Genomic DNA, 13,641 nt, shown 5'->3' with positions numbered 1-13,641 from the left:
AATAGCAAACAGGGCATTAACGGTATGAATTACATATCCCTAACAACCTCCATTATATCAATCAGAATATCATAAATCTCCAATCGTACATTGATATATGGGCTTACAGAAACAAAATAATTACTGTCGAAATAATGCATTGCGTGTCCATTATACCACAGTATACATATATTGTGTGATCAACTGAAATAATTGGTTTCGGCTATCATGGTAAAGCCTATTGTGTGGAATAATGAACAATAAAACTGATTGCATTATATTTAGGACGAATGAGTATTAAATAGCTGTAATTAAATCAATCTATTATCGTGAAAATGGGGTAAACCTGGGTATAGGAATTTATATCATGATATAATAGGTTAAATTTTACGGTGAACCAAATTCTAACAAAACATATTAATGAATATGATATTTAAATATTTTTATTATTATTGCTTAAATGCTATCAGTACCGTCGTCCGACATTTTTACTTAATACGTGGGTAACACTGAACATATTTAGAACTGGCCAGTTTGCAACATTGCTAATGAACCTCTTGTAACCTAATGTAGTATATTGCATTCATTTGTCATTTGTTTTTGTGAATTGGCGGCTATTCTAAAACTCTTGTTACACGTGAAAATGAACCTACTAAACACACGAACTAACTAAATTTTCTGTCAATGCTTTATTATTACTTTCGTTGTGGGCTTACTCAACAACAAAGTTATGATAGGCTGCGATTAGCATTTCTTAATGAAGCCCCATTTCGTGCCACGATTTACAATTGGTTTGAGTTTAAGCGTGGAAGTAGCAATCTCAATGATGATCCGCATGAAGGAACGTCCTTTAACAGCGACTACCGAAGATAACATCAGTGCTGTGCGACGCATGGTAGAGGAAGATAAGAGTGTGACCTAACAGCAGGTACGGGCAAGCCTAGGAATTGGTATGAGTTAAGTTCAAAAAATATTACACGAACATTTAGGCGTCAGGAAGCTTTGTACCAGATGGATTCCGCATACTTTAACCAACGACCAGAAACACATACGCATGACCTGGTGTCGCCAAATGTTAGATAAGTTCAACGGCGGTGACACAAATGCTGTATTTGACATCGTCATAGGTGATGAAAGCTGAATGAATATATTGCTATGAACCCAAAATCAAAAGACCATCAGCTCAGTGGGTCTTTCGTTTCGAGGATCGGCCAACTAAGGCAAAGAAGGGAAGATGTCAAGGAAAAAAGATGATTGCCTCATTCTTTGGTCGGAAAGGTCATTTCGCAACAGTTGTGCTAGAAGTTGGAAGGACAGTTACTGCAGACAGGTATGTCAATCGCTGTTTGCTTGTTGTTTTGTAAAAATTCGACAGCAGCGCCCTCGTAGCAGGATCCTCCTACACCACGACAATTCAGCGCACTCCGCAAAACGGGCTGTTGAATATTTGACTATGGCAGGTGTCGAGATACAGTCCTGACCTGGCGCCCTGCGACTTTCATTTATTCCCAAAAACTAAAGATAAAGTTTGATGCCATAGAAGAGACCCCTGAGGAAAAACGGGCCCACTGCTTTTCTCAGAGGTTCTATTGAATGCGACGATGTGTAGAGAGGAACGGAGATTACTTCGAAAAACAGTATTGGCAACTTTCTACATTAAGCCGTTATTTTTCATTTTCTAAATATTTTCAGTGTTACCTAGGTATTTTAAGACAGTCAGTGCGCACGAACGGCGCAAAGAGCCACTGTGCGAAACGATCTATTATGTAAGATATCTATGATATTGCGTACTGTTGCCATTCTAATGAAACAAATGACATCGTGATCTTTTATTACATAATCTCTGACACAATAACATAGTACATAAATCACTAAGGGTTTAACCTTGATGCCTGAAGGGCTACACCAGAGTACAAATTTTTAAATTCCTTATAAACTAAAGAGTTTAAAAAAAAATACAAAAAATTAAAATAAATAAATCAATAACGCTACAACCTGTTTAGGTCTGTGCGACAGATTTCGGAATCATGATAATTTGTATTATAAGCAAGTAGGTGATCATTCTGGTTCTAAGGCAAGCCGGTTTCCTCACGATGTTTTCAAAAAAAAACTAATTTTAGTGTCTTAATTGTAGTTATCTATTTAATGTAAAACAAATATATAACAACTATAACTATTTTTTTTTAGATCTACCACGAGAGGGCCCGAGAATAACTGGGAATGAGCAAGAAAATAGAGTAGGAGATTCTCTCTTCCTAAACTGCACCTCAGGGCGATCGTACCCTGGTGCGGTGCTCAGTTGGGATATTGATGGTGAAAAGGTAGGTTGACGATGTTATATGTAAACAAAACTCTTCTTCTTCAAGTGTATGACGGATATACTTATCCAATATACTATATATATATAATATAATCATTTCTTAATATTTTTTCCTTTTTGTATTTCTAATTTCTGTGTATGTTTAGGTTAAATGTTAATAAAATAATTGTAAATAACCTTTTATTTATTTAATTTTATTTCCAGAAACTCAAGTTTTATTTATTTATTCAAGTTTACCACACATTATAATACTATATCTACGATATATCTTACAAAATGAAAAATTAATGACAATTTTGGTAAACATTAATATTATTATATATAAAAACTACCAGATTTTTTTGCGGATTAGGTACAATAGGCAATTAACAATGCTGTCTTTAAAATTGAATAGCCCGCTACCTAATATTATATCCAGCTCTGGATAATTTTTATTATAAAAACCATAATCATGTCATAAAGTCATGTCAAAACTAAATCATAAAGATCATTTTCAAAACTAAGCAAAGAACTTATTTGGGTCACTTTAACAGCGTTATTAATGTAATAATTATCTAATAATCTTTATGTCTAAGTCCTATAAAAACAAATTAAAAAAAATACAAGAAAATATATCACAAATTTTACACACATATCAAAAAACATAGGTAAACAGTAAAAACTAAATAGAAACTTAAATTTATAAAGTAAAGAGTGCAATTATTGCACTAATTTATAATTACCAAAAAGCAATCTACTTTTACTATAGCTGCCGTACGATTGTGTATACCTACTGCAATTTACAAATAATAATATTTGATTTTAACTTTGATTTAAAAGCTACCTAAAGTGACATTTACGAAATTACATAAAAATAATCTTACTCTTAATTGAGTTTGACTTAACTCCATAGCAACGGTGAAACGTTAAAAATATTCCAATTTCCTTAGAATTTAATTAGACTCTCAAGAACTTTGGTTGTCTAATGAAAATTATTTTGTGTACATTTTCATTTTCTCTCAACGTGTAGTCATATTTTTACGATACTTTCACTTTTGCTTTCTAGTTGTTTTGATGTTGATTAGAAAATAGTTTAAATAAAAAATATATTGCCCGTATTATGATTTAAAAGCTTTGATAAACCAAAATGGTCATATTTAAATTAATATTACATAGATAAGATGCATATTTATTTTATATGGTAACGTTCTATGAAATGCGCTTATATTAAACATATTATTGTAATATTACAGCGATAACTATTTTGTTTCTATCCTTTTTTAATTCAAAAAACGTTATGACACAATAATTGAATAGTATTTTTTATATAAGACAATTTTTTGCGATTTAGAATCTTTTGTAAAAAATAAATTATTTCCTCCTTCTTAGGTCAGCCAGTAGTCAGTAAGTAATTGTTGAGTTGCAGTATAGCAATTTTTCCCAATTAATTGTGATGACAAATCTAATTTACCCATATGAAATTTAGTTTTTAAAATCCACATTTTCTATTCAGGTGACTGACCCAAATCTTTTGGTCCAATACCCACCAATCCAGCACGCGCATGGGTTGGTTTCAACAGCCTTGGGCTTGCTGGTGCCAACGGGGAAAACCATGCAAGTAAAATGCACGGCCAGAGTGGCTCCTGCTTGGCGGGAAGGCAGTGAAGCAGTGGTTGGTAATAGCCAAGTAGCGGATAGTAAAGAGGCCATGTTATTAGGTATGTATCTGTGAACGTGTTATACTCACTATAATGTAAGTGTAACTTCTATATCGCAATTCCCACTGCTGATAGATCCTAAAGTTTTAATTTAATTTATAATGACTCATTGCTTTATTATGTCATGTGTCAAGAATCCATTATATAATGGAAAACCATTACACCATGCTCGACAAATCAGAATTTGTAGAAGAAAAACCTTTATAGCGTGGGAGTTTCTTACCGGTGTTAAGCTTAGAGAATTATTGAAGTAAATTATAAAAATTATTGAAGGTTTTAAAGAAATTCCAAAAAACTAAAATATTTCACTTTGAGTCTTCTCACATCACAAAGCTTCTTTTTGATCATTTTCTTTCTGACTTGTAATTAGCTCTTCTTATATATTATATTAATTATTGTGACTCAACCTTTTGAGTGCCTTTTAAATTTTTGTTTACACATATATTTGTTTTTACTTTATTTTAGTTATAGTTACGTGTTATTTTGAGTTTCTTTTTTTGACGTGATAACGTCTTTAAAATCGTTTTAGTCGGGTGACATGTTCAGAAACTTGTGTCACACCAAAACCTCACGAGCGCGATCGCAGGTATAACGAGAGAGAGACGGACCGATCTCCCGTCTCATCTCGAGCGCTGCCAGTCATTCCGTGAAACTTGTCACGCGGAATCCTCACGAGCGGAGGCTGGCATAGCGTTCGAGTGAGTTGACCGATCTTCCGTGAATAAAACGATAGATGTAATTTAAAATTTGAAAAAATTGTTATCTTCATTAATTCCTTACTTCCCAAAAACTTATATCACCAATAAGACGTTATCACGTAAACATCTCGATCGTAAACCTACTTTACAAACAACCAATATTGACGTGATAACGTCTTTAAAATCGTTTTAGTCGGGTGACATGTTCAGAAACTTGTGTCACACCAAAACCTCACGAGCGCGATCGCAGGTATAACGAGAGAGAGACGGACCGATCTCCCGTCTCATCTCGAGCGCTGCCAGTCATTCCGTGAATGTATGAAGAAAAATGTATATCATAGTAGAATAAGTAAACTTGTCATTTTACACCCGAAATTTATCATCAAAAGTGTGAATAAAACGATAGATGTAATTTAAAATTTGAAAAAATTGTTATCTTCATTAATTCCTTACTTCCCAAAAACTTATATCACCAATAAGACGTTATCACGTAAACATCTCGATCGTAAACCTACTTTACAAACAACCAATATTTTTTTTTGTTAATTATTATTTTTGCATTTCATGTACTCTACCATATAGGTGTATGGATTTAGGTGTTTCTTTTTCATTGTTCCACATTAGGGTTGCAAGAAGAAATCGCTTGTTAGCGATAAGGCCGCCCATTGCCTTATAACTTTTGTAACCTGCTTTTTTCTTTTTTGACGTGATAACGTCTTTAAAATCGTTTTAGTCGGGTGACATGTTCAGAAACTTGTGTCACACCAAAACCTCACGAGCGCGATCGCAGGTATAACGAGAGAGAGACGGACCGATCTCCCGTCTCATCTCGAGCGCTGCCAGTCATTCCGTGAATGTATGAAGAAAAATGTATATCATAGTCGAATAAGTAAACTTGTCATTTTACACCCGAAATTTATCATCAAAAGTGTGAATAAAACGATAGATGTAATTTAAAATTTGAAAAAATTGTTATCTTCATTAATTCCTTACTTCCCAAAAACTTATATCACCAATAAGACGTTATCACGTAAACATCTCGATCGTAAACCTACTTTACAAACAACCAATATTTTTTTGTGTATGTTTTTGAATATGGTAATAAAGTATAAATAAAACATTCAAACACAATTTGCTCAGTCAACAGTAGGTATATTTTTAACACCTGAGTCTATATTAATGTACATTTTCGTAATTTCAAAAGAGGTCGTTTATAGAAATGTACCTAAAGAACGTTCAAGGATCTCAAGATTCGAATTAAACCAACGCCTTTCTGTCCATTTACCCCATGATTGAACGACACTCTCCGGGAAATAATTGAAAATATCTCCCTAATTTTCATCTCGAGACTGATATTTTCAATTCCAAATACAGTGTTATTATATTTAATCACAGTTCATAATTTCACGATATTTCAGCGAAATGAATTCAGAAATTCACTGTATTCACAAAACCGTTTATATTACAACATTTAATTGAGGTTATGACAGAAGCGTAATTAAATTACATGCTTGTTGGTATTACAGTATCAAAGAATGATAATTCTTTATTCATTATTTTTTGAAAGCTTTTCACTCATAGTCTAGTCGACAAGTTGAAAATGGAACAAAATAGAGATACTACTCCTAAAATTATGTGCGATAGCTCATTGGATCCGGAATGACGTCTAGAAAAATGTGCTAAAAGCGTGTATTAGCACATAAAAAATTGCAAAAGTTATAGACCATTAAAGATGAAAAAATAATGGCATTTAGTTTTTTGCCAATATTTAATAAACTATTAATATTTAAGAAATTTCAAATAAAGATTCTGAAAGAAGAGGAAATTTCCAATAAAAAACTCCAGACTCCCAGAACTCTATCTCCATTATTTATAATGTTAATTTAACGCTGAAAATAGGTCTGCGGGTGACATTTTTAGGAGTCGCGCGTGGCGTCAAAAGCGACTACGGCACATTAATTAATTTATTTAAGGTATTGAATATTTTTTTTTTAATTTGAAAAAATTATGGTGTGTTCTGAACACTATAATTAATTTATTCCCGTTGAAAATTTTACTTAAAGTTAATTTTTCAACAAGTTAAATAATTGTTAACTAACGAAATTTTCTCGAACGACCGTCTTAATTGTAAGTGAAAAAAAATGTTTAAATAATGGTCGTAAAAATATTTCGCTTCGTAGAGCCTTTCTTACATACATACTTGACAAGATCGTGCCATAAAAGTTAAAAAAATATTTATACTTTGTTTATAACAATTTTTTTACTTAAACAAAAACTTAAAAATCCATGTAATGATGTTAAAAAAATTTTTTTTTTTCTCAATCATCATATAATCGTTTTTTTATTAATACAAGATATTTATTGATTTGCAAAAAAAAAAATTCCCGCCATTTGTTGATAATTTTTTTTTAAACAAATTGATTAAATCAATATTTTTAAAAAAAATTTTAACACAACTTTATTACATTAAAATTTTTATGATTTAAAAAAAAAAAATTTTCCTTAATAACAATTTTTTATTGTTTATAATCGTTTTTTTTAATTTTCTATTGTTTTAATAATTAGTTAAGAAATTTTTTTTTTCCTAAAAATCATAATTGACAGTCTTCTATAAAGTAACAGAAAAAAAAATTTTTTTAATCAACAATTCTATTGTTTATTAACTTACCAATTTGTTATAAACAAATATTCAACTTTTGTTTATTTTTTTTCTAAAACTTCTAAAATTAACAAAAACAACCATATATAACAAAGTATAGAAAAAAAATTTTTTTATTTTAAATAAAAGTAATATTCATGATAATCAAAAAATTTACAAAAAATTTTTTTCTATACTTTGTTATATATGGTTGTTTTTGTTAATTTTAGAAGTTTTAGAAAAAAAATAAACAAAAGTTGAATATTTGTTTATAACAAATTGGTAAGTTAATAAACAATAGAATTGTTGATAAAAAAATTTTTTTTTTCTGTTACTTTATAGAAGACTGTCAATTATGATTTTTAAGAAAAAAAATATTCTTAACTAATTATTTAAACAATAGAAAATTAAAAAAAACGATTATAAACAATTAAAAATTGTTATTAAGGAAAATTTTTTTTTTTAAAAATCATAAAAATTTTAATGTAATAAAGTTGTGTTAAAAATTTTTTAAAAAATATTGATTTAATCAATTTGTTTAAAAAAAAATTATCAACAAATGGCGGGAATTTTTTTTTTTGCAAATCAATAAATATCTTGTATTAATAAAAAAACGATTATATGATGATTGAGAAAAAAAAATTTTTTTTTAACATCATTACATGGATTTTTAAGTTTTTGTTTAAGTAAAAAAATTGTTATAAACAAAGTATAAATATTTTTTTAACTTTTATGGTACGATCTTGTTAAGTATGTATGTAAGAAAGGCTCTACGAAGCGAAATATTTTTACGACCATTATTTAAACATTTTTTTTCACTTACAATTAAGACGGTCGTTCGAGAAAATTTCGTTAGTTAACAATTATTTAACTTGTTGAAAAATTAACTTTAAGTAAAATTTTCAACGGGAATAAATTAATTATAGTGTTCAGAACACACCATAATTTTTTCAAATTAAAAAAAAAAAATTCAATACCTTAAATAAATTAATTAATGTGCCGTAGTCGCTTTTGACGCCACGCGCGAATCCTAAAAATGTCACCCGCAGACCTATTTTCAGCGTTAAATTAACATTATAAATAATGGAGATAGAGTTCTGGGAGTCGGGAGTTTTTTATTGGAAATTTCCTCTTCTTTCAGAATCTTTATTTGAAATTTCTTAAATATTAATAGTTTATTAAATATTGGCAAAAAACTAAATGCCATTATTTTTTCATCTTTAATGGTCTATAACTTTTGCAATTTTTTATGTGCTAATACACGCTTTTAGCACATTTTTCTAGACGTCATTCCGGATCCAATGAGCTATCGCACATAATTTTAGGAGTAGTATCTCTATTTTGTTCCATTTTCAACTTGTCGACTAGACTATCACTCATATACCTACAACTTATTGTTTTTGGATTTTATTTTTGATAAATTAAACTCAAACTCAAAATATCTTTATTCATATAGGTAATCAAGTACACTTAGGAACGTCAAAAACCAAGTTAAATTTAAATTAATGGTAAATTTACATTTAATACCAGTTCGCAAGTTAAGGGCGTAGAGCGGGCAAGAAGAAAAGGCAAGAAACTTTCCGCCACTCTTTTTAATCGCCAAGTATTGTCATACAAATTGTTTGAACTGGAACAAATCCATCCCAAGGATTATGATCATTTAAGTATTCGTCTGATTTATAAAAAGCTTTATTGATTAATTTACGTTTAACGAGGCCTTTGAATTTATGTAGTGATAATTCTCTAATTTCGCTTGTGAGTTTGTTGTAAAAACTAATACAATTTCCATATAAGGAGTAGTTTTAGGATTGGTGGGATTAGGATTATTATGTACCTGTCTCTTCATCTTTTTATGAAAACTAAAATCTCCCCTAATACTGAATAACTGGAAGATATTTTTTATGAGCAACATCCATTATCTTATCACCCTAGTATCATTTCATCGCCGTGAACACAACTTAATTTTACTTAAGAATATTCAGAACACGTCGGCGTACATTTGAATGTGATTGGATTGTGTGAAACTAACAAACGTGTGCTCCTCAGTAACTTGTCAACCAAGTTACAACGATACTCGATTTAAAGCACGTACTAGAATATACAATTTAAGATAATATGGAAATGCTGAAATTCTATATGAACTGTTTATCATGTTATATATTCGTACTAGACTTCATTTTATAAACTTTGATCGAGTTTCTTGACCAACCAGCCCTGCGATTCTGTAACTCACTTCACGAACTCACACAGGGGTTTTCGCATCGGAAAAGGTGGGAGCTTGTACTTTATTGTTTATCAGAATGCCAAATCATAAAATGACTGCTTCACGACTGATTTGAGAGAGACCGCCGATGCGAAAACCGCTGTGTGAGTTCGTGAAGTGAGTTACAGAATCGCAGGGCTGGGCACGATATGGACCAATCACAAGCGAAGTTTTCGTATTCTACCCTTGCAAGCTTTTTCATTTTTTTTTTGAAAAAAAAAAGAAATTGTTTGCAAAATACAAATGATTTAGCTGGTTCTAGCTAAATAGGCTATAGCTAAATAGTTCTTGGGAATAAAAATGTTTTGTCTGGAAAAGAAAATCTAATCTACTTGTTAAGTCCTTTCAAGTTTGAATTAACAAGTTTTATCTGACATAAAAGTTGTAGGATAAAACCCACGTAAACAAACATTTTCTCTCCCCTAGACACTTAGAGTCAAAATCAAGGGTTCCAAACTTTTACGAGACTTAAATACTCAAAGATTCATCCTATATTCACAGCATAATTACAAGTTCTTCCATTAACTTGAATAATAATTATTGTTTGTTACAGTGCGAAGTTCAGCCGTGGCGTCTACATTAAGTATAACATTGTTAACACTTTCTCTTCTTCAAATCCTCTTAACACAATCAGAGACGTGATGAATTATCTATTAACTTACTTATCTGTGGAATATAGAGGTCTAAACGTGTGCGGAAAGTTATTGTCTATGATTTGTTTACTGTATTCTGTGAAAAACAAGCCGTATTTATGATTACATTTTAAATTTGGAAAATAAGTTACCGTTATCTGGGGGCCTCACATGACGACTAGCTGACTATTTAACTGTCCTGTTTTCGAACCATAAACGAAAGAAGCCGGCGACAATCTGGCATTCTCTCACCGGTTATGTTTTAGCCCAGAAAGTTGTAAGAATAAATATACTATACCAGAACAATAATTACGTATGATTTGTAAGCGAGAGATGATGTAACTGGTCAGTCACAAATGGTTTCATGATACAAATTAAACCCTGACAAACCTCGACTATAAGTTGACATGTCAGGCACTTGGTAGGTGTTTATTATCTTCATGTTAGGCCTCCTGATGGCCAGATATGTATAAATAATTCAAAATATAGCGTATTCCAAGGTCATTAATATGGACCAGTAGATTTAAGCTAGCTTAAACAGATTTTTGCATTAAATATGTTTTGGCATATTTAAGAAAATGTCATGATAATTTTATCTTTATTTCTGTAAGTAAGTTTGTGATTCATTTAACTGCCGCTTTGTTATCGAAAACACAATCCAACATTATAGAAAAATATAAAGAAGGATCCCATCAGTCTTTTTTAATTGAATAATAGAGAAACGCAAACACAAAGTTGTATTGCTTATGGCTTTAATATAATATATTCTAAATGAATTAATTTATATGTCGCAGCCAACTAGCTTAATTAGCCGTTCAATTAACAGCCTAGCCTTTTAACTAAACGACGCCGTTTAACTAACGGCCTGAAAGATATTCAGCCGTTTGTTACAACATTTAATAAACTGGCTGGCTAATGCTTAGGCCATTCGTATGATAGAGTCATTATTTGGCGGAAATAAAAAGATAAAAATATGACATAAAATATTAATTTTAAAATTAAATTGCTTGAATCAAATTCACATTATTATTGTCACTACACTCTTCAATTTTACTTGTTGTTTTTCATGAAACTGGAAAACAGTATCAAAGTTGTGGTTTGCCGACGCCATATTGACGATTTGAAAAATGTCGTTTGTTTGAGTTTGAGAGTGAAAGGTGGAATTAAATTTAAATTAACAGTCAACAGGCTAGGCAAGCAATGAAACGTCATCGTTCCAAGTCATTTGCCTAGCTGTTTGATCAACTGGCTGAACAACTTTCAGGCCACTAGTTAAATGGCGCCGTTTAATTAAACGGCTAGGCTGTTACTTGAACGGCTAATTAAGTTAGTTGGCTGCGACATATATACATTGTGCGAAATCATATCAGAGATTATGTTAATTATCAGTATGATGATTATTTGTAGATGTCGATAACAAAACGGCCTTATTCGTATGCTCTAATTGTCGTATCATATATAAAGATGGCGGTTTGCGCTGCGGCCATGACATGAGACCGAGACCAGGTACAGAGACAACAAACCACGACGGATGTCTTGGTGCCTTCTGCATGTTCTGTGGGTTAATATCACGAACAAAGCCACAACAGTATTGTACTCTTTCGATGGAGTCAGTTGTTATTATGTATTACTATGTACTAAATTTACACTGTAATATCAATAACTATTCAATTAGACTTTTTTGTGACCATTATCATGAATTATTTCTAACCATTTTCGCTACTTATATAGTATAACTAACATCATATAAGTCAGAGGCATCTTTTTGTCTTCGGTCTCACGTTATTGTCTGCTCCATACAAAGTTTAAAAACAAGTGCCGCTCGCGTCTGTCTTTGTCTCTCTTGTTGCGGTCGCGGCGTGAACAGCCTTAACAACCTTAACGCGCCACGTTTAGAATACTAAGTTATTGCTGCAAGAAGGATACTTGCCGATTCTATGCTTTTGAGGAACATTTTTGCTTTGTTTTATGAAAATTGCGCAGTATACGAATGCAGGTATCCTGTAGATCAGTGTTTCCCAACCTTTTTGTACCATGCCCCCCCTTAGCCAACCTAAAATTCTTATGTAATATGAGACATACATAATATATATGTATATTTTAAAAAAAATCTTTTTCATGTGTCCTTTTTTATCTTAGTTTTTTGTTCCTATTTTAGTTTTGTCTAAATAACTTATTTAATTTAAAAAATTTGTCAGTTTTTGCCTGGAAGAGATTGATAGCGATAAGAATGCCAGTTGCCTTTTTATTTAATTATGTCAATTGTTTTATGTTTGTGCAACGAAGTGTTAATAATTAAATCAAAAAATGGATTGTTTAATTAAATGATAGGTCTATTATATGAAATTGTTAACGAAACATTAAGTAAATTTTCAAAAAATTAAGAAATTCAAATATCAAATAATTTTAATAAAGATTTTTCTATATTCATTTAAGTTCCTTGATGCTTGCTGCACAGAGATTTTATATGGGGTTCCAATTTAGTTAGCTTCAGTCTCAATTCTCCACGTTGTGTTATATCCAGCTGATTTCGATTGCCCCCTGTGGGGGGGCCCTACGTTGGGAAACACTGCTGTAGATAGTTTAGCTAATTCGTAAGCATCGAATACATATTATCTGTACTTATGTCACTATCAATTATTTCATTGGAAATGTGCTAGTAATTATTTTTGTAGATTTATTAGGCCTTGTAAATTGTAAAAAGCTAGATCGCCTTCTTAGGTAAGTGTACATATTAGATAATTCTTTTATAACAATTTTAGTCGTAACTGTACGTAAATGTTATCTATTTTTAAAACTTTAGCAGCGATATATTTCTATTAATTATGATTTGGGTCTTTTTAACTGTTTATAACTACTACTGTTTTAACTACTTACTGTTTAGTTTAAAGTCAGCCCTGCGATGCTGTAACTCACTTTTCGAACTCACACAGCGGTTTTCGCATCGGTAGTCGCTCTCAAATCAGTCGTGAAGCAGTCATTTTATGATTTGGCATTCTGATAAACAATAAACTACAAGCTCCCACCTTTTCAGTTTGAGAGCGACCGCCGATGCGAAAACCGCTGTGTGAGTTCGAAAAGTGAGTTACAGAATCGCAGGGCAGAGCTGTTTTTATTTTATGAACAAGACGGCGAAAATGTGTGCTTAGTTATGTTACGTTGAACTTAAAATTTGGTGCTCAAACAAAATTTACGCAATTTTAACATTTTTATGATTTTTGTTTGAAAATATACGAAACCTTTATTTATATTTGATTAGAGAACTTAAAGTTCCAACAAATTTTATATATGAATGTAAATTGCTCACTGACTGACAGTCAAAGTATGTCAAAAATGGTTTACTATTATTTTTCTTTTTAATTTTTTTTAAATATTTGAAACGATAATTTTAACTGAAAAATGTTCTTCTAAATT

The 13,641-nt window shown here is 31.2% G+C and overlaps 1 protein-coding gene across 1 annotated transcript in view; it reads left to right on the top strand.

The window, feature by feature from the left end:
• Nucleotides 1–12,337, top strand: part of LOC125056234 — a 31,527-nt gene extending 19,190 nt beyond the window's left edge. Inside the window, exons 4-6 of the mRNA XM_047659267.1 lie at nt 2,167–2,300; nt 3,792–3,996; nt 10,149–12,337. Of these exons, the coding sequence (XP_047515223.1) occupies nt 2,167–2,300; nt 3,792–3,996; nt 10,149–10,237 (428 nt within the window). The 3' untranslated portion in view covers nt 10,238–12,337. The remainder of the gene's footprint in view (nt 1–2,166; nt 2,301–3,791; nt 3,997–10,148) is intronic.
• The last annotated feature ends 1,304 nt before the right edge of the window (nt 12,338–13,641 follow it).

Source organism: Pieris napi, chromosome 14, assembly GCF_905475465.1.
Source record: "Pieris napi chromosome 14, ilPieNapi1.2, whole genome shotgun sequence".
Lineage (NCBI taxonomy): Eukaryota > Metazoa > Arthropoda > Insecta > Lepidoptera > Pieridae > Pieris > Pieris napi.
This window is presented reverse-complemented; position numbering and strand designations above follow the sequence as displayed.